At 39.9% G+C, this 22,172-nt stretch overlaps 1 protein-coding gene across 6 annotated transcripts in view; it reads left to right on the top strand.

The window, feature by feature from the left end:
- Window positions 1-20,672, top strand: part of S100pbp (S100P binding protein) — a 38,530-nt gene extending 17,858 nt beyond the window's left edge. For 4 of the 6 annotated variants that reach the window (XM_021200358.2, XM_029539640.1, XM_021200357.2 and 1 more), the window contains 2 exons: window positions 16,584-16,668; window positions 19,080-20,672. In XM_021200358.2, the coding sequence (XP_021056017.1) occupies window positions 16,584-16,668; window positions 19,080-19,221 (227 nt within the window). In that variant the 3' untranslated portion in view covers window positions 19,222-20,672. Of the gene's footprint in view, window positions 1-2,755; window positions 2,854-16,583; window positions 16,669-19,079 lie in introns of those variants that run through there. The other 2 variants (XM_029539641.1, XM_029539643.1) reach the window with 2 other exon arrangements.
- Window positions 20,673-22,172: the final 1,500 nt, after the last annotated feature.

The following is a 22,172-nucleotide window of genomic DNA, read 5'->3' as shown; positions in this document are numbered from 1 at the left end:
AGGGTTGTGTAGCCCTGGCTGTCCTGAAACTCTGTAGACAAGGCTGTGAGATCCACCTACCTCTGCCTCCCAAGCACCTGGTTAAAGGTGTATAACACCTCACCCAGCTAAATATTGCCTCTTAAGATCATCTAATGCCTAGTCCACGTGCCAGTGTCTGGAATTGTTCCCAACATCCCTAGGTAACTTGAGGCAGAATCTGATGAAGGTTCCCATCTTTAGTTACTGTCGCAGACTCTTTTTGTCACATTCTGAATTTTGTCTGATCACTTCTTTAGTGCCATTTAGTTTGATTTTCATGTCCTATATTTCTGTAAACTAGAAGCAGGATTAGATTCAGATTAAGCATTCTGGGCAGAGCTAGTTTAGAGGGCTGTTAGGTACCTTTGTGCTCTATATACCCTGACACTTAGTGATAGGCTGTTGAACTGATGTTACCGAGTTTAAGGTATTAGTGGACTTTCCATTATAAGGTACATTTTTACCCTCTAATTACTGTTGTTTATGGGGTGATGCCTTAGGACCGTGTGAATATCCTATCATCTACAACTAACTTTGCCTAATGGTTTGATCATTCATTAATGATTTTCATCTGAATTAGCCGTTACAGCAGGACACAGAAAGTGTTTCTAGTCCCAAGCTCTCTCTCTATAATCTTTAGTTTTTCTATTTTAGAATATGTATTTATTGACAGTTTTATACATGTATGCAATGTATTTTGATCATATCCACCTACAGCTCACTCCTCGTTTCCTTACATGCTAAATACATGTTCTCCCAGTGAGCTATGTTCCAGTTCATGGGTTTTTAAAGTTATGTTTATAGTTCTCATTCTTTAAGAAAAATTATGTGAGTGCTTTGCTTGCATGAATGATTGTGCATTCTGTTTGTGCCTGGTACCCACGGAAGCTAGAAGAGGGTGTTGGATCCCATGGAACTGGAGTTACAGATGGTTGTGAACAGCTATATGGGTGCAGGGGATTGAACCCAGTACTCTACAGCAAGCAGCAATTGCTCTTAACTGCAGAGCCATCTTTCCAGTCCCAGTTCCTAGTCTTTTTGCTGGTCAGTTTGATCTCAAATTTGACCATTCGGAGCTCCTTCAAGCTGAATCCTACTCTCATACCAGTATTAATTTTTTTTATTTTTTAATTACTGCTCAAAAGCATGACATTTACTTTATTAACCCATTTATAAGTGTCATGCAAGTCATGTGAGTCTCCAGAATTTTTTATATTCCAAATCTGAAACTCCGTACCTGTCAGTAAGCAGTCCCTCTCTCTGCGTACCCCAGTCCTGGTCAGTATCATTCTGTCTCAGTTACTCTGGATTCGAGACTTCAGAAAAGTCATATTGATGAAAAGACACAAACTTTGTTTTCTTAGGAGTGACTTACTCCACTTAATGTGTTCAAGACTCGCTCATAATATAGCATGTGACAGAACTCTTTTTAACCTCTTTTGTTGTATATGTGTACAACTAGTTGGCCTCATTGTTGTAAACAGTACTACTGTGAACATGGGTCTGTAAGTATGTCCTTTGGAGAGTTTGTGGTTGCTTGTTTTTGTAGTCTGTTGTTTTAAGATGGAAGTCTCACTTTGTAGTTCAGGTTGCCTTGACACTCATCGTATAGCCCAGGCCAGCTTCAAGTTTGCGGTTATTCCCTAATCTTAGCCTCCTGAAAGCTAAGGCTACAGATATGAGCCACCATGCTTAGCTCAATTCTTTGTGATAATATCTAAAAGTAGATCAAGTGGTAGTTTTATTTACATATGTTTTGAAGAATCTCCATACCATTTAATCTAATTTTTGTCATTGATTCTTTTATGAATTATATATTTTGTGTGCTAGGAGTCTTTTGACTAACTCAAAGTCAGAATTACTGCCTTGTCTTTTACAGTCTTAGCTATGAGAGTTAGAGCTATTGCCCATCCTGAAATTATTTTGTATATAGTAAAAGACATTTGTCAAACTGGTTTTTGTTGCTTTTTTCTTTATTTCATTAATTTTTTTAAAATGACATTTGATTTTCTGTCTGAGTATTTATGAGCCACAGCATGAATATGGAAGGCAGAGAACAACCTGAAGAATCAGTTTTCTAATCTTACCATATGGGCATCAGAGAGTGACCTCAGGTCATTAGCTTGGTAGGCAGCACCTTATCTCTAAGCTATTTTGTTGGCCTGAATTTTAGTTGTTTCTTTACTGTCTATTATGAGAACAACTCATTTTTGACTAAGTTACCTTTGTATCTTTGTTAAAAAATCAGTTAACCTAAGCCTATAGAGAAAAAAAAAAAATCTAATATGTTCCATTAATTTTATTTTGCATTTATTTTGGCTATTATATTTTTTCTTTGTATTGATGCATAAATATTACTTAATTTTATTTTATTATGTGTAGGGGTATTTTGCCTGAATGTATGACTGTGTTCATCTATCCTCAGAGTCAGATGAGAGCATTGTATCTCCTGAAACTGAAGTTACAGGATGGTTGTGAGCTGCCATGGGGATGCTGGAAATTAAACCCAGGTCCTCTGTAAGAGCAGCCAGTGCTCTGAACCACTGAGCCATCATTTCTGCCCCCCAGTAGATACATTTCAGAATCAGACTGTCAATTTATTTAAAAAGCCTGCTTGGACTTTTATTAAGATTGCATTGAATTTATAGAAATTGGGTAAAATTTAACAAGAATATCTTGACTGGTCATTATTAAGAATGATCCTTAATTATTCAAATCTTTTCATTTCTTTCAGCAGTATTTTGTAACCTCCAGTGACTTCAAGCTGTTCTGGCCTTAAACTGCTTATTCTCCTGCTTTACATTCCGAGTGTTGGTTTCACAGACTTGAACCTCTGTGTATAGATGTCGTATAGCTTTTGATGTATACTCTTGCACATCCTTGGTATCCCTTAGTATTTCATAGGTAATGCTGTTGTCAAAGATAGATTTTAGAATTTGAGTGTCTCTCTAGGTGTTGTAGCACACACTTGTAATCTCAGCATTCAGGAGATTGAGACAGGATGATAAAAGTTTGAGACCAGCCTGAATTACATAAGACCCTGTCGCAAAAAGAAAAACACCTCCTACACACACACACATAAGTGCTTGTCCTGTGATAGTATATAAAAATTCAGTTGATTCTTATAAATCAAACCTTGCTTATTAGATTTTTAAATAGATTTCATCAAGGAGCTGGATGTGGTAGCACATACTTTTAATCCCAGCACATGTGAGGCAGTGGCAGGTGGATCTCAGAAAATTGGGGCCAACCTGGTCTATATAACAAGCTCCAGGACAGCCAGGTCTGTGTAGAAAGACCCTGTCTCAAAAATAATAATAATGAAAGAATCTTCCTTTTTTCCTCCCTCCTTTCTTTGTGTGTATGTGTATACCTGTACAGAGGCCAGAGGAAGGCTGCTAATATGATAATCTTCTACCCTGCCAGACTTCCTTGAGAACTGGTTCTCTTCATCAAACCTCAAGCCCCTGGGTTAGGTTAGGCAGGCTAAATAATCTCTCAGAATCCTAGATCCGTCAGTCCTACCTCTAGCTCTAGAGTTATAGGCATGTGTGGAAACACACACTGTGTTTTGTTTTTCAGGACAGGGTTTCTCTTTGTAGTACTGGCTATCCTGGATTGCTGCTATATGTAGACCAGGCTGGCCTTGAACTCAGAGATCTGCCTGCCTCTGTCTCCCAGATGCTGGGACTAAAGGTGTGAGCTACCACATATGATCCTAGCTTGGCTGCTGGAGATTCAAACTCAGGTCCACTTCCCTACCCTTCATCAGGTGTTGTTTGTTTGTTTGTTTGAGACAGTCTTACTATATTCTAGAACTATGTAAAATAGGTTTACAGAGACCGGCCTGCCTATGCCTCTGGAGTGCTGTGGTTTAAAGGCCTATGCCACCATGCCTGGGCCATTATCAGGTCTATACAGATAACTATGTTGTTAACAAATATGCTTTTATTCGTTTTTTATTAGCTTTTTTACCATATTGCACCTAAATGCAACATTTAATACAAATAATGAAATCTTTGTTTTTAGTATTAGAGGAAAACATTGAATCTTTTACCGGTTATAATAGTGTTTTCTATAGGTTTCTTGAGTATATTTTATTAATTTGAAGATGATCCTTCAGTTATAGTTTGGAAGTTTCATTGGAAATGAGATTGTCAAACACTTCATTGGAAATGGATATTTTAAATATTTTAAATCTATCTACTGGAATGATCACATAGTAATAATTATTTCTACTAATACAGAGTTATAGTTGATTTTTCAGTGTTAACTTATCTTTTATTCCTGATTTATGCATATTCCCAAATATCTTTGTCTAATATTGTTGGATTGATAATTATTTATTTACAGATAGTGTGGTGTGTGTGTTTAAGACAGGATTTGCCTCTATAGCCCTGGATGTCCCAGAACTCTCTTTTACAGATAGTACTCTATTGTAGTTGTGTTTTGTTTTTGTTTTTGTTTTTTTTTTTAAAGATTTATTTTATTTATGTGAGTACACTGTAGCTGTCTTCAGACACACCAGAAGAGGGCATCAGATCTCATTACAGATGGTTGTGAGCCACCATGTGGTTGCTGGGATTTGAACTCAGGACCTCTGGAAGAGCAGTTAGTGCTCTTCCCCGTTGAGCCATCTCTCCAAGCCCCTTTGTTTCATTTTGAGACAGGCTCTCCTATAACCCAGCCTGGCCTTGAATTGGTCATGTATTTGGGGATGGCCTGAACTGCTGATCCTCCTCTGCTCTCATCTGTGAACAGCTGTGATATCTTTTTCACTTGTTAATGTATTTTTAAAATTCTCTCAACAGTGTTTTTGCTTTTATTACTATAGGTCTTGTACTTATTTTAAGTTCATTCATGAGTATTTAATGCTTTTTTATGCTGTATTAAATGATATTTTACTTTTTATTATTTGGTTGGTTAGTGCTAGAATATAGAAATACTGATTTTTTTTTTTTTTGGTTTTTCGAGACAGGGTTTCTCTGTGTAGCCCTGGCTGTCCTGGAACTCACTTTGTAGACCAGACTGGCCCCGAACTCAGAAATCCGCCTGCCTCTGCCTCCTGAGTGCTGGGATTAAAGGCGTGCGCCACCACGCCCGGCTTGGAAATACTGATTTTTATGTTTTGATTAATNGCTATGTTATATAAATTATGCTGAATTTTCATGTTAGTTTTATGAACTTTTTAAATAGATATTTTAGAATTTGTTGTGTTCTGATAGCTGTAAATGAAGACAGTTGATTTCTTTCCAATTTATAAACCTTTTATTTTTCTTGCATTACTGTACTGCCTGTGATCTTGAGCACATTAAATGTGATGTAGGTTTTTTATAGATGTTCTTATCAAGTTAGGAAACTTCCCTTCTGATTATGTGATAATTTTTATCATGAATAAGTAACAGATTTTGTTAAATGCATTTTCTATGTTTATATATTGCATTTACTAATGCCCTAATAGTGTTTTGCTTTTAATCTGTATTATATTATTTTTCATTGATTGGTAGAGTTTTGTGATTCGAGAAACTGAATTCAAGGGCTTGGCTTGGACATGCTATGCTGACCTCTGTTCTGTTAGCCAACTTGGACAACCTTTCTTAGTTTTAAGTCACCTTTACTCAGTTTGCTAAATTTTTTTTTTGAAGTTTGTTAAAGTTGTATGTATGAGAGCGAGAAAGACAGTCAGTCAGATGTTAGGTGGATTGCTTGACGTGGCATGCTTGTGGAGGTCAGAGGACAACTTTTTAGAGTCAGTTCTCTTCCACCTTTGTGGGTTCCAGGGCTTGAACTTGAGTTCTTAGACTTAAACATCAAGCACCTTCATTTGCTGAGCCATCCTATCAGAGATTTTAAAAGGATGTTAGCTGGACAGTATTGGCATACTCTTTTTAATCCAGTCTTGTTTACATAGCAAGTTCCAGGGTAGCCTAGGCTATTAAAGTAAAACGATTTGTAATATTCTCTATTATTATTCTAATTGCCTCAAGGTATGTAGAGTTACTCAGACCTAGTGTGGGTGATCTTTGAGGGGAGCTGTATTTTTCTTGCTTTGTTTTCTTAAACAATATATCTAGGAAGTTATCAACTTTACTGATTTTTTTTTTCCCCTACAAATAAGGTTTTATTTTCATACTTCTAAAAAGTTGGTTTGTGTATTCATGTGTGTGTGAGCAGTATATATGCATGTGTGTGCTGTAACAAGTATGTGCTCAGAAGACAACTTGCTGGAGTCAGTTTTCTCCTTGTTCTTTGTGAGTCCCAGGATTGAACTCAGGGGTCATCAGGCTTGGTGACAAGCGCCTCTACTTGCTGGTCTTTTCTTTCTTTCCATGCTTTGGGTTTAATTTTTTCTTGTTTTCTAGTTCTTTAATATAAAGGTTTAGATCATTAACTTCAAATCTGTTTTCTCTAAACATTTACAGTTTTTCCTTTAAGACTACTTAGGTAAAATCTTTTTTTTTAAATTTATTTATTTTTATTTCATGTGCATTGGTGTTTTGCCTGCATGTATGTCTGTATGAGAATGTAGGACCCACTACAACTAGAGTTACAGACAGTTGTGACCTGTCATGTGGGTGTTAGGAATGAACCTGGATTTTCTGGGAGAGCAGCCAGAACTATCTGCTGAGCCATGTTTCCAGCCCCTAAAATCTTTTTATTCTTGTGAGTTGGTTCTTTTGTTCATTTGTTTTTTGTTTGTTTTGAGACAGGGTCTCAACTATATAGCCTTGGCTAACCTGGCACTCGCTATGCAGATTATGCTGTCATGGAACTCCTAGAGATCTACCTGTCTCTGCCTCCCAAGTGTTGGGATTAAAGGTGTGTACCACCACTGCTGGCAAAACCCTTGAGTTCTATGATCCCTTTTCATTTAATTAAAAGGTTAAAATCAATCTTCACTTCCCCACCCCACCCCTGTGTGTGTGTGTGTGTGTGTGTGTGTGTGTGTCTTTCTTTCTATCTGTGTCTGTACTGAGGATTGAGCCAGAAGGTCTCCCATGTCCTAAGCATTGACTGTATCATCAAGCCATAAATGCAGTCCCTAAAGGTACTTTCTAATTTTCTTGTGATTTTTTTTCTCACTTAATAATTGGTTAATTAAATTAGAAAAGTAGTCTTGTAGTTACTTACATTTTTCTTATTTATGTTTTGTGCATGTTTGTAAATATAGATCTTAGCACTGAGACAGAGACAGGAAGATCCCAGAGGCTCACTGGCCAGTTTGGCCAATTGAAGAGCTCCAGATTCATTAAGAGATTTTGACCCAAGAAAAGGAAAGTCACCTAGCATTATCTTTTGGCCTCATAGATATACAAAAGAATTTCTTAGGTTTGGGGAGAAGAGATTCTTAGTCATATAAGTAGGTTTCATAGTGAAAAAAGAATCAACCATAGAGCCAGGCTTCTTGCCTTCAAAGACACTCTAAAAATAGGTCATTGTTTTTCTGTTGAGGCTTTCTTTAATCTTATGTCACTGTCAAAGTGCTTTTGCTGCTCTGTTAACTATCATTTATCAATATATAATTGTTATCCTCTAGAGCTCCACCCATCTGTGTATTATAGTTATTTATTCTTGTCCTCTGTCACGACTGAACCTCACATTCCTAAGGACAGTATGAAACTGATTCAGTTAATAACCTGTTAGTGCTAGGGTAAGTTCTAGTTCCTAGCCAGCTGATAGATTTTACCCTTTGGTGTTATACTGTACAAAATAAGGTGAACTATCAAACTTGTCAGAATTGGGATAGCAGGTACTCACATCTGTTCTCTTTACTTGTGATACAATTTACTTCTCAACTCTTTTTATTATTTATTTTTATTTTATGTGTATGAGTGTTTTATCTAAATGTATGCATGTGCACCATGTGTGTGCTTGGTGATAGCAAGAGGCCAGAAGAGGGTACTGGATCCTCTGGAACTGAGCTGCTGGTGGTGCTGAGAATGGAACCCAGGTCCTCTGCAAGAACAGCCAGTGCTCTTAACCCAAATCAGCTTGGCAGCACCAATTTTCAAATTATTAAGGCCACTTATTAAATGGTTCCAATCCCAGCTTCATATTTATAAGTTAAGGTTTATATTAGTGATTGAATTACTGAAGTGTAAGGGTTTTTCCCCCTACAGATTTTGTTAGATGATTTCATTTAGCCATAGAACAAAGTTCAATCTTTACTACCTTTTAGCCACAACCTAAAAATAAAACCATTATACTGATTGTTGGTCCAAGAAAACCCATCTGTTAGAGACTATGAAGAGAAGAGAACATTGAAATGTTCCAGTTCTTGTTGTTAGCATCTCTAAATTTGGAGGAAATCGTGGTTGGAACTAGGAACTAAAGTAAGGTTTTGGGTTATTAGCCTCACCTGAGCTTGAATCTGGCTTACCAATATTAGATGGTGATTGAGTATCTTCTCCAGACTTCAGTTTTCTCATGAAGACAAATTATTCTTAGCAATTGTTAGAATTTCAGTCATGTATATAAAACAGAACCTGGTACATGTGTGCTTGGTGAATTTTAGCCACTATCATCTCCAGATTAGTAAATCTTCTTAATAAAAATTACTCTTAGAAATAAGTTTGTGCCGGGCAGTGGTGGCACACGCCTTTAATCCCAGCACTCAGGAGGCAGAGACAGGTGGATTTCTGAGTTCGAGGCCAGCCTGGTCTACAAAGTGAGTTCCAGGACAGCCAGGTCTATACAGAGAAACCCTGTCTCGAAAAACAAAAACAAAACAAAAAAAACAAAAAATGAAAAAAAAAACCAAAACAAACAAAGAAAACAAGTGTTTGTTCTATCTTTTATTTGGTTTTACGAGACTGGGTTTCTCTGTATAGCTCTGGCTGTCTTGGAACTTGCTCTGTAGACCAGGCTGGCCTAACTGCATCTCTAATGCAGATATCCATCTCCTGAGTGTTGGAAATAAAGGCATGTGCCACAGCCTCTAAGAATTAGCTTTTTGCAAAGTGTGGTGGCACACACCTTTAATTCCAGGATCCAGGAGATAGAAGCAGGTAGAGGGAGGTGGATCTCTGAATTTGAGGCCAACCTGGTGTACCAAATGAGTTTCAGGATAGTCAGCGCTATACAGAGGAGCTGTCTCAGGGGAAAAAACAAAACAAAACAAAACAAAAACCTACAGGAGAACCAAAAGAAATAACATTTCTTGTTGCATGGACAAAAACAAAATTGTTGCACCCTCTTTACCCAGTGCTGTATTAAGGTACAGCCTGAATGTGTAAGACATACTATAGTAAGATTCTTGCTTTCAAGGATACTCAACTCTGGTGATATTACATTGTTGAAACTCTGTGACCTTAGACAAATTCCTTAACAATTCTGGACCTTGATTTTTTTTTTTTAATACTTTATATAATATTTCCCAGGCAAGCCTAAAACATCTGAGTTCAAGTGATTCTTCTACATTAGCTTCCTCAGTAGCTTCCAGCTGGGCATTGTAGTATCTTATTTAAAAAAAAAAAAAAAATGGTAGGGGCACCGTTCAGATCCTCGAGTCTTTTATAGCTCTAGCTATCCTGAAATTCACTATGTAGAGTAGATGAGACTGAAACTCATAGATCTCTGCCTCCCACGTGCTGGGATTAAAGACGTGTCACCACACCTGCCTTGGCGATATATTTTTAAGTTACTGTGTTTCTGTGTATATGTGCTGTGTGCATATACATGCCCAATATCACACTGAAATAGGCAAGCCCAAGACTAGTCCAAATCTCCATGACTCTGGGTGGAAGAGGTTTTGGCACTGGGTATTCTCTCTCTCCCTCCCCCTCCTCCCTTGATCTCTTCCTCTTCTCCCCTCCCCTCTACCCCCTCCCCTCTTCCCTCTCTTGTTTTTTCGAGACAAGGTTTCATTGTGTAGTCCTGGTTGTCCTAATACTCACTGTGTATACCTGGGTAGCTTGGAACTCAGAGATCTGCCTGCCTCTCTGCCTCTGAAGTGCTGGGTGCATGCTTTTTAGTGGCCTCTCTATACAAAGGCCGGCAAAAACAAAGGCATCACCTGCAGAGAGGATACATTGATGGAATTCTCTGCACAGCTCCAGAGATTGACCTAAATAGGCAGCGGCCTGAAAAAATACCAAACACACACAGGCACACAAAGCCAAGATCAGGTGGATCGGACTCCCAGCTGAGAAGCAGTAGCACCTTGGAAGCTCAGCGTGTTTATTATATGCAGTGAAGGAGGAGGCCAGGTTATTGGGTACAACTGAGCCAGGAAGAGATCTCAGTGGGGAAGTCATCTTCAGGCCAGAAACATCAGGAGAGAGGAGCTATAGTGGACATTTTCCGCACAGACTGTCAACATTGGCACTTGGACAAGAGGAAAGCTTTGCCATCCCTCTGAGTCTCACCCCAGGAAGAATTTTGCCAGTCTATGGTTCTGAGGCCTTGGCTCTTGATGTGACTGTGACCAAGTCACCAGTACACTTTCACTGAGGACTTCTTGCTCCCTACAACGGAGTACTTGAAGAACCCCAAAAAGTGTATCTTTAAAGCAAAATGATTTATTCTGGCCCTAAGAAGATAGGTCAGGTGTAATGGTTCATGCCTACAGGTTCTCCCCTAGGGGAGGGGAGTAAGGTAGTTCTAAGCCTGTCTCAATAAATGAAAGACTGTATAAAGGATATATTTAACAAGAAATGCCTAGGCTGGGCATGATGATGGGTGCCCTTAAGTCCTGTACTTAGGAGTCAGAAGATGGCAGAGTTCAAGGCCAGCCTGGTCTGTGTAATGAATTGCGTGCCAGCCAGGGCTACAGGGTGAAACTCTGTCTCAAACAAGCAATTATTAGTAATAGCCACTGCCTTATTAATGAGACAAGTGTCTCACGGTGTGTCTGTTTATGTCTGTCTGTCCCAGAGGACAACCTCAGGTTTCATTCTTCAGAAGGCATCCACCTTAGTTTTTTGTTTGAAGGTTTCTCATTGGCCTGGAGCTTGTAAATTAAGCTAGGCCAGTGAACCCTAGTGATCTGCCTGCATCTTACCTCCTCAGTACTGGGATTACTAGTGGTTATGACTACCTGACTTTTTTTTTTTTAACAAAATAGTTGTATTTAGCAGTCCTGTTTTTCACTTGTGTGTTGGGGGTGGGGGAAAGAGGCAATACTTGTGTGAGAATAAGAGGACAGCTTGAAAAAAAAAAAAAAAAAAAAAAGACAGCTTGGCTAGAATGGGTTCTGTCCTCTGTTTTATGAAGACCAAACTTAGGCTGGCAGGGATGGTGGCAACTGCCTTGACCTGCTGAGCCATCTTGCCAACCCATTTTGTAAAATCTTCATTCTGTTACAATACAAGGGTCAGAATGTCTCAGGAAGTATGTGTAGTAGGCAGTCTGTGTCTTGATTAGCATTGTATGCCTATTCTGACGGTCATGAAATCCTCAAAATACTGCCGCTCTGCATCACTCTTGCTCCCAATGCTGCCAAGGTGCCAGAGAACACCATCCTGCCATGTTCAAGGAACAAACCATGACAAAAGCCATCTTTGTGTAGTTAAACGGATGGGACAGGATAGCCTGGAGGACCCATGGCTACTGACACCTCACACTCTGCCTCAGTTGCTCAGCTCTATACAGTATAGTATCTTTAAAAAACTAATCCAGCCAGGTATAGTGTGGTAACACACACCTTTGATCCCAGCATTTGGGAGGCAGAGGCAGGCAGATATTTGAGTTTGAGGCAGCCTGGTCTACAGAGTGAGTTCCAGGATAGCCAGGGCTACACAGAGGAACCCTATCTCAAAAAAAAAACAAACAAAAAACCTTAATCCAATCCAGGTATAGTGTGGTAACACACCTTTGATCCCAGCGTTCTGGAGGCAGAGAAAGACAGATCTCTGTGAATATGAGGCCAGTCTGGTCTACCTATGGAATTCCAGATCGCTGGAGCTACATAGTAAGGCCCCGTGACAAACAAGGAATGATCCTGGCTCAATACTTAGTATCTCATCGCTTTTCCTTTCTAAAGATATGATTGGATGTAATTAGTAATGTTCAACTTTTCAGAAAGATGGGGAATACCCCCAAAACCTCTTTTAAGTTGAGCTTTCTATTTAGATTTATATAACTGATTATAGGAATAAGCTTAGAAACTAGGAATATAATCTCTTTGCTGTCTCAGAACTGAGCAGGAATTACCTTAGTTTCAATTTGTATTCATTACCTTGTTCTAGAAAATGGTTAAACATGCAGAAGCATGTATATAGAATTTTGTTTTTTTCATACAGTATATTTTGATTATATACTTACCATTCACTACTTCCTGCACACCTAACTTCATGTTCTCTTTTTTTTCCTCTTACCAAAAACAAATAAAACTTACCAGAATGAAAAAAAAAGTGAAGCACTGGGGGTGGGGGCGCAGAGGCAGGGGATTTCTGAGTTTAAGGCTAGCCTGTTTTTGTTTTTGTTTTTTTTTTTTAATCCTAGCATTTTTTAAAGTGATATGGAAAAGAACAGTCTTAGACCAGCAGTATGAGCATTGCTTAGAATAGGAAATTCCAGAGCTACACAATCAGGAACCTTGGTGTACATGAGCCACCAGCAATGTGTTTTGTAATCTCCAAATCAGAATACATATTAAAATTTGAGAACCACTGGGATAGATAAACTGTTTCCTAACTAGGGTATAATTTTTATTTCTGTTTTTGTGAAGTGTAAGCCTGAGTTTCGGGTTTTCTTCTTTTTTCTTTTTAAAGATTTATTTTTATTTTCTATACATGGGTATCTTGGCTGCATGTATCAGTGTGCCCCATGCATGCCTAGTGCTGTGGAAACCATAAGAGACTGTTGGGTCCTTTGGAACTGGAGTTAGAAGCAGTTGTTAGCCAGATAGGTACTGAGGACTGAACCCAGGGCCTCTGCAAGAGCAGTGAGGGCTAAGTCATCTCTCCAGCTCCAATTTTCAGGGCTTTGTAGTTGGTGGTACTGGTTTTCTCTCTTAATTTTTGTTTTTTAGGTTTTGGTTTTTGTTTGTTTATTTCTGAAGTATGGCCTCTGTAGCCCAGGGTACCCTGAACCCATGGCTGCTGTGGGCCAGCCCTAGCAGTTGACAGGTCCCCGAGAGGCAATAAAGGGTTTGTGAGGGAGGAGGAGTCAGGCATGGTGGTCAGGGAACCTTGCAGTTCTGACTGACTAGCAACCAGGCTGCTGCTTGTTTTTTTGTTTGTTTTTTTTTTTTTCTTTTGGTTTTTCGAGACAGGGTTTCTCTGTGTAGCCCTGGCTGTCCTGGAACTCACTTTGTAGACAGGCTGACCTCGAACTCAGAAATCTGCCTGCCTCTGCCTCCCGAGTGCTGAGATTAAAGGCGTGCACCACCACGCCCGGCCCTGCTTCTTTATTTATACAGATTTCATAAAACAAAGACGAGATTTCCCAAGAAGTACAGATCATACTATTTTGTCTCTGGACATGTGTTTGATTTTTCATTGTATGTCCAGGGTTACAGGTTCAATTATAGTCAACAAGTACAGATAGAACATATTTCATTTTTATTATCAGACCCATAACTCCATTTTAAAGACTATTTCTGCCAAAGCAAACATGTTTAATATATGACAGTCTGCTTTTAGGCTGGTAGCAATTGCGATTTCAAAGCAGGCCAGACAAATAAAAATATCTGAGCCAGTCTTTTTATGGATGGCAAATCCTGATATTTAAATATTCTCATCATCTCTAGTATTGGAATGGTTATTTTAATTGATTTGTCTTAAACACTGTGTTCTACTCCTAAGGGCTTACCCCATACAACTCTCTATCTTTGAACTTCATTTTCAGAGAGCTCTAAGCTCTATTGTAGAAGGAGTCCTTTGATCTGTTACCAGTTCTGGCTACTCAGAGTTTGTCAACTACCTCTTAGTTTACTCTGATCCAGTTCCACTGTTTGAGTTTGCTTAGGGGTGGATACACTAAGAAGATTCAGGAGTCATAGCCTCATAAAGAAATGTATAGTATCTATATGCTTATCACAATCTCCAGGGCATAAGGAAGGCTTCCAAATAGGACCAGAGAAAGGTATTTCCCTAAAAGCAGAAGGGATAGTAAGTTTAGGACTTTGCTAAAATGACTCAGACATAATTTTCTCAGGGAAGGACATAAAATAAATCATAATACAGAAAGTCTCCAAGAATGCAGAGAACAAAACCTAAAAGTGATCATAATGGCAGCATTCAGCTTAGCCTTCAGAGTCTGTACAAATGTATTTGTACAGGGCATGGTGGTGCACACCTTTAATCCCAGCACTTGGGAGGCAGAGGCAGGCAGATTTCTGAGTGCCAGCCTGGTCTATAGAGTGAGTTCCAGAACAGCCAAGACTACTCAGAGAAACCCTGTCTGGAAAAAAAAAATTTTTTTTTGCAACTTCTGCAACTGAGATAAGTCCTGATTGACCTAAGTTTATAGCTGCAATTTGTTGATATAGAAGCTGTATATTTATTGCCAAATCAGAATTATTCTATAAGCCATGGAGGTGGGATCTAACTTGTTCTCACATTACCTTAGCCTCCCAAGTGTTAAGATTACAAGCATTTCAGGGCTGGAAAGATGGCTCAGAGGCTACTAGTGTTGCAGGGTAGAGACCCAAAGACCATCCAGCGCAACTAAAGTCTGAGTTGACAGTCTGTGTTAGATCAGATGGAGACTGTCTGAAGAGAAACACTTCTCACAGAGCATCCTGCAGAAGGAAGTAAAGCAAGCAAGCAGTTTAACAGAAGCCAGAACATGCCGTTAGTTGGGACATTTCAACTTTGAGTTTCTAGACTGGGTTGGGTACTTAGTTATGGGATTTTTCATAGATCAGGGGTAGGGTGGGGTATAGAAAGTGAGGCAGAGTCAGTTTCAGGTTAAACCAAAGATGGCTGTAGCTGAGATAAGATGGAAGAACCTTTGCCCTGTCACAACTAGGGACTTGAATGTTTTTGCAAAGGACCTAGGTTTGGTTCCCAGCACTCACATAGTAACTAACAAACATCCGTAACTCCAGTTTCAGGGAAGCCAATGCCTCTGACCTCTATAGACACTGACATACAGATATTTCACATACATACATATATACATACATACATACATACATACATACATGTACATAAATCTAAAGCACATTGGTTTTGTGTGTTTGTTTGTTTTGTTTTGAGACAGCATTTCTCTATGTAGTCCTGGCTGTCCTGGAACTCACTGTCTGGAACCAGGCTGTCTGAAAGCAGAGAGGTCTGTCTTCCTTTGCTTCTTGAGTGCTAGGATTAAAGACATGCACCACCAGACCTGGCCCATAAATTTTTTTTAAAAAAGCATATCACATCATGAAAAAGAACATGGTCTCACACAGTAACAACCTAAATTCTGGATTATTAAATAGATAAAACAAGTTCACTCCCTTGAACTGTAATTTTTTTATCTTTCAAATGGTATAAGAACATTTATCTCTATATGATTTTTAATACAACCTATTAAAAAGAATAAAAACTAAAAACCCACACAATGAAATTAACTATACCAAAGTCTATTACGAATCTCAGTGAACAGTTATGTGGTAGATTGAATAAGAAGGCCCTCAAAGGCTCATATGTTTGAATGATTGGTCCCCCACCAGTTAGTGGACAGTTTTAGGATTGGGACTGTTACCTTGTTAGAGGAAGTATGTCACTAAGGATGGACTTTGAGGTTTCAGCAGTCCATGTCGGGCTCTGTCTGTCCCTGCCTGCTGCCTGCACCGTTCTAGCACTCATACCTGTCTGCTTCCAGCCATGCCGATCATGGACTAACCTATCACCAGCAAGCTCCTAATTAAATGCTTCCTTTTATAGGAGTTACCTTGGTTGTAGTGTCTCTTCACAGCCAAGAACACTATCAAGACAAGTTAGAATAGCTGTTTGAAATATTATATGATTTTTAAATTACTGTAACATGAAATGTTTGGTACACTGTCAGGTTCTTCTCAAAGAGTTCTGTAACAGTTTATTTTGTAAGTAAAGAGGGCCTGTCTCCATCTCTTCTAAACTCTTTTTGCCTTCAATGTGTTTTACTGTCTTTTGTCTTTGAGTCTTTGTATCATCTACTTTTCTTAAACAAGCCTCCCACAGCCTGCTTACCTCACTGATTTCTATGTATCATTCAGGTCCCCGACTAGCCTTCCCTAGTTCCCACACCCCAGTCTGAATAGCCACTTGCATATCTCTTGATTATACTCAAAATCACTTCTCTCCCACATTAATTAGTTTAAGTGAAGGCAAGGGAACAGGCAGGATGTCTTGTTCCCTGCCACATTCCTAGGTCCCTGTGAAGGTTTTCCTTCCTTACAGATTAAGCGTTGAAGGGATAATCACAGCCATTTTTGTTTCTCCAAATCATCCAGAAGTAGCGTTTCCCTCTGGCTTACAGTCTCTGCTGGTTGACTGGGATAACCACATCAGGTATTATCAAGTGAAGTGCCTACTGCATCAGGCATTGTCAGGTCAAGTGCCTGCTTCTTTTCTCCTAAGCATGAGCTTCGCTTTGCTCTAGGTGAACAAAGTGCACTTAACTGCTCACTGAGCACTCTTCCTCTGTCACAGGTACCTTGGGAGAGCTCGATGCCCTGATGGATCAAGTTCATATGCAGCACCCAGACTGGCAGCATCCTTCGGATCTTACCACACGGTAAGTAGGTAAAGCTAGAATTAGGTTGTGAGAGAGATGAGATGAGTAGTTGGGTTACACTTGTTTATTTCCAGAGAATGAGCATGGCCTTAGAATGAACTGAAAATTGGGGACTGAAATTCAGTTTCTAATATTAGATGTACAATGTTTAACTAGCTGTATGATTTTGATCAATTCACTTCAATTTTATGGCTATCTATAAATTCTCTGGTTGCAAAACTCAGGTTTATTTTTTACTTATTATTGTCTATATGCATTGTGCATGGGGTAGTGCTCATGTACTGTGGCACACATGTGCTGTGGCACACATCTGGAGGCCAGAGATAGACTTAGAGCCAGTTCTTCACTTTTACATGGGTTTGAGGAGTTGAACTCAGGTTGTTGGGTTTCTGCCGAAAATGCTTTTCTCCACTGAGCCATCTTGCCCCAAAATCATGTTAACATCACCTCTTCTTCCTCCTCTTTTCTTCCCCTTCCTCTTCCTTCAGTATTATAAGGTTTTGCTATTTAGGCCAGCCTCAGCCTTCTAAGTCTTGTGTTATATAGTCATGCACTATCATACCCAACTTCAGTATCCAGAGTACTAGTCTGGGCAGGATAGCACACACTTTTAATCACAGCACTTGGGAGGCAGAGGCCAATGGATCTCTGTGAGGCCAAGGGCCAGTCTGTTTTACATAGCAAGTTCCAGTCTGACCAGGATTGTATAGTGAGACTTTTATCTCAAAAAAAAAAGTAAAAAATCTAGAGCATGTCTTTGTTTCAAGATAGGGAATCTTTATGTTACTAGGCTATCTTCAAAATCCTCATCCTTCTGCTTCTGCTTCCTGGGTGGCAGGGTTACAGGCATGTGCCACCACACCTAAATCTAAACTCAAGTCTGGGGTTTGGGGCTGACAAGGTGGCTTAGTGAGAAAAGGCAACTAATGCCAAGCTTATCAACTTAAATTCATCCCCAGAACCCAGATGGTAGAATTAAAAAATGAACTGCTGCAAGTTCTCTTCTCATTTCTACACATGATCTGTGTGGCACTTGCACACCTGCACCACACACGTGCTTGTCACATGATTGATTGATTGATTGATTGATTGATTGATTGATTAGATAGTTGATTAATTAGTTAAAAATTTTAAATTTCTATATTCTTGATCTAGTATAGTTTTAACTTTAATTCAGTGACTCAACAACCTTAGGATAGGCATGGTAGCACACACTTTAATCCCAGCACTTGGGAAGCAAAGGCAGGCAGATCTCCTCCGTAAATTTGAGGCCAGCCTGCTGGTCTACATAGTGAGACCCTGTCTACACACACAAACACACACACACACACACACACACACACACACACGCACGATTAAAGCCTTGGTTACTGTAACAATTTTCTCTGACATTCCCTATTAGGGCATCAGGAAATCATAGAGACTTCCTTTGTACTCAAAGCTGAGCACATCTCATCATTTTACCTGGATTATTTCAAATCTTCTATATCTGTCATTGCTCAAGTACTGTTCTTAACTCAGAAGCTAAGGAGATTCTTTTAAAGCACAAGTTGGGTTCTCCACCAGCTTCCCATCCTCAATCCTCTAAGAATGGCTGTATGCTTTGCCTGGCAGCCTACCTACCTCACCTATTACTGTCATTGCTTACTCTGTTCTAGTTATCCTGGCTTCATCAGAAAAAAAGCCGGGCAGTGGTGGCACACACCTTTAATCCCAGCACTTGGGAGGCAGAGGCAGGCGGATCTCTGATCAAGTTGACAAATTTTTATTGTTCCCACACATGTTATATACTCATAGAAGCAAGATATGTGGTAAGGGGGGTGGAGTGGGGTCACTTTGTTTTTGGGGGAATGCACCTGTTCCCAAGAACAGGATATTGGCTGGGTAAAAAGTTGAGCAGGAACAACAGAACAGAATGGGTTGCTAGGTACCTGTCCACAAGATCTATAGCTATTTGTTCTTAACTGGGGGTAGTAGTACTTTCCCACAGAGGCCAGGACTGTGTGCCAGTAAGCACTTATGGCTGACAAGGCAGTAAAGCAGTTAACGTTCAAGCAAGGCTGCTCTCAACAAGTAAGTTCCATGGGAACCAGGGCTGTGCAGAGAGACCCTGTCGCAAATAAACAGACAACAGCATATATAATCTGATTACTAGAAATAAAAATATCCTTATGGGCTTTCAAGACAGGGTTTCTTTCTCTGTGTAGCCCTGGCTGTCCTGGAACTCACTCTGTAGACCAGGCTGGTCTCGAACTCAGAGATCCGCCTGCCTCTGCCTCCCAAGTGCTGGGATTAAAGGCGTGCACCACCACTGCCCCGGCTAAACATACCTTTAAAAGTAGTTGTGCTAGCTATTTCATGACAGATCCAGCTGAAAACCCTTCCTGTTTTTATTCTCCTTCTCTCAATAGAAACTACGCCCGATTCCGACAGAGGCCTCTGCAGAGGTACAGTCTGAGTCAGTGGGTTGACAGAAACAAACGGAGCCACCATCGGTTCCAGCGTCTCCCAGACTTCTCCTACAGTCCATATGTCTCATCCCATCAACAGTGACAGTTCCTGCCGAGGGTCCCCTCCAGAGCAGCATCGTATTTTCCTCTGCTATTTTTGTTTGTATATTTTGTGTTTTATTTTTCACAGGATTTTTATTTAAAGAATTTGTCACCTTTTGGAAATGCCCATTACTGTCTTGAATTTTTTTTTTTTTTTTTTAAATGAGAGCCACCTCCTGCCCCTGGTTTGTATGTCTGTCTGTTGTATATGTTTCAGCAATGTTAAGTAGTGTTTTTCTGTTTGTTCATTGTTGTTGTTGTTGTTGTTGCTGTTTTTAAATTTTAAATGAAGGTAATTCTCTTTTGAAGGCCTGTATTAAGTCAGAACATCCAGGCTTTGAGTAAAATACCAGCTGTAAGCACAGGCAAAGTCTATTTGTACTACCCGAAAGAAATACCTTTCAGTCTACCGTAAGGAAGAGGTTGTTTTGCAAGCTAAGAGCTGGTGTTATTATTGTTGACTTGTGAATAGATAGAAGTCACTTTTAACGACCCCTCGTTAAAAGTACATTTGAAATAGGATAGAGAAGGAGAAAAGTCCTGTTGAAAGGCTAGATTAAACATGTAAATCCTCTCCTTTCTGTACCTATTCACTGCCTTTTTAAAAAATTATTATTAGTGGCTTTTTTCACTTTCTGTTAGATATATTTTGTTCATAATGTTTGAAATCTTACACATCTTAACTGACAGAAGACAGCTGAATTGTTCAATACTCTGTGGTCTTGTGACTGGTTGGTTTCTTTTCCTTTTCCCACTCCCAGTGACTAGTTAGTCCTGAAGCTTTACAGTAAGTGTTCTTATATCCTGTTAGACTTAGGCATGCCTTTCAGGGTGCCCTCTGTCTGCTGAAGAAATATTACCAGAATGTTGACTTGTTAGGCCAGCACAATTGAGATGTCTAGGACTCTTCAGTTTCTTCTGCAGAGCCCCAAGTTTATGTGTTGCTGCTATTCAAGGAACCTTCTTCCTATGAGATCCTTTGGAGAGTCACTGTTCTGCCTCTCCTGTTGGTTACAGGTACCCTTACACCCTGGATGTTAGCGTTGTCGTTGTGACATTGGTCCATTGTTTCACGTTAGTGCTTGAGCATCTAGGGAAAGTACATTTGAGCCCATGTACCACAACACCACCATGTACCGTATCACCTGCTCTTAAGTAAGGTGTGGTGCTCCAACCAAAGCGCTAGGCTCTGTGTACTGTCTTCATGGTTGTCCTAGAAGATCTGTATTTCTTACAGGCAGCTCTAGAGATCATTCTGAGAGGGTTTACAATATGACACTCATGCTGCTGCAGTCACTGTGGAGGTGATTCATAGTTGCCTAGCCTCTGTCTCATATGTGGCTAACCCACCCTGAATAGTCTACTCTGCTTCAGAAAAATGATCTTTTTGTTCTGTTTTTTGTTTTGTTTTGTTTTGTTTTTGCTTTTTTAAATAAAGATTTATTTATTATATGTAAGTACACTGTAGCTGTCTTCAGACACTCCAGAAGAGGGCGCCAGATCTATTTATGAATGGTTGTGAGCCACCATGTGGTTGCTGGGAATTGAACTCAGGACCTTCTGAAGAGCAGTCAGTGCTCTTAATCGCTGAGCCATCTCTCCAGCTCCTTGTTTTTGTTTTTTAAGACAGGGTTTCTTTCTGGCTGTCCTGGAACTCACTCTAAGACTGGGCTGGCCTTAACTCACAGAGATCTGCCTGCCTTCCCTTCTCACTGCTGGGAGTAAAAGGATGAATCACCATTGTTGGAATGAAAAATTGACTGTGATTAGGAAAATCTTGATTTTGTTTGTTTTTGTTTTATTTTCAAGCCTTTAGTGGGTTTGGATAAATGTCCCCAAGTGTTTGTTGGTTTTATCTAGTCAAGGTTTTTTCTTCCTTCCTTCCTTTTTTGCGGCAGGGTCTCCTGTAAAGCCTAGGCTAGCCATCAACACACTATTTAACCCAAGATGGTCTTGCACTTCTGATTTTTCTGCCCCACCTCTCAAATACTAGGATTGAAGGTGTGCACCATGATGCCCAGAAAGAATTTTATCGCCCCACCCCCACCCCCAGACGTCTGTTTTTATGTAGCCCTCGTGGCTGGGTAGACCAGGCCCCTCAGGACTCCCAGAGATCCGCCTGCCTCTGCCTTCTTGTGCTGGGATTAAAGGTGTGCACCACCACTCCCTGCTTTTGATTTTTTTTTTTTTTTTCTCCAGAAAGACTTTTCTATTCTCTAGTTATTTGGTTTAGATTCTGACACTAGACTTTGAAAAGGCAGTAGTCCAGTCACCTCTCTTGGTGGGCACGCTTGTCGTTGACATCAGTTGACTTGTCCAAGATGCTGTAAGTTAGCCTGATAGTCTGAGATATGCCAAACAATCCACCTATGGAACCAAAACAAAGTACAGATTAGATAGAGCTGGAGTAGCTAGCATGGGGCCTAATGGTTCCCCACGGGGAGCCCAGGGACAGCATTTTGCGTAGGCAAAACTCAGAGAAGCTCCTGCTTTCCTGGTACCAGGAGGGATTAAGACTGAATGTATAATGGGAACGCTGCCTTTGCCAGAGCAGATGAGTGACAGGTTAACTAGAAAATGTGACAATCACATTTCCTCTAGCGCAGATAATTCTGTTTTTCCAAAGTGTTAGCAGCTAATTAAATCTGGTGGACTGGGGGAGGAGAGAGCTGTTCTGTAGTGGTTAACATGGTATTCTTAAAGGAGAAAAAAAAGCCAAAGAAAACTCATCCGGCATGTTAGCCTTAAAGATGGTACTGGGCAACCTGGGGCTTAATCTCTTCAGAGCTGCATATCTCTTATGTTTGGGATTGGCCTCTAAGTCTTGTATTGCAGATTAAATTAATTCTTGCTGTATTTTTAAATTTGAGTAAGGGTTATGTGCGTTTAACTGTGTATCTCTCCTTTATCATCCTTGAGGACGTTCTTACCTAATAGGGGTCTTGACAAAGC

Source organism: Mus pahari, chromosome 6 (assembly GCF_900095145.1).
Source record: "Mus pahari chromosome 6, PAHARI_EIJ_v1.1, whole genome shotgun sequence".
In the NCBI taxonomy this organism is placed as follows: domain Eukaryota; kingdom Metazoa; phylum Chordata; class Mammalia; order Rodentia; family Muridae; genus Mus; species Mus pahari.
This window is presented reverse-complemented; position numbering and strand designations above follow the sequence as displayed.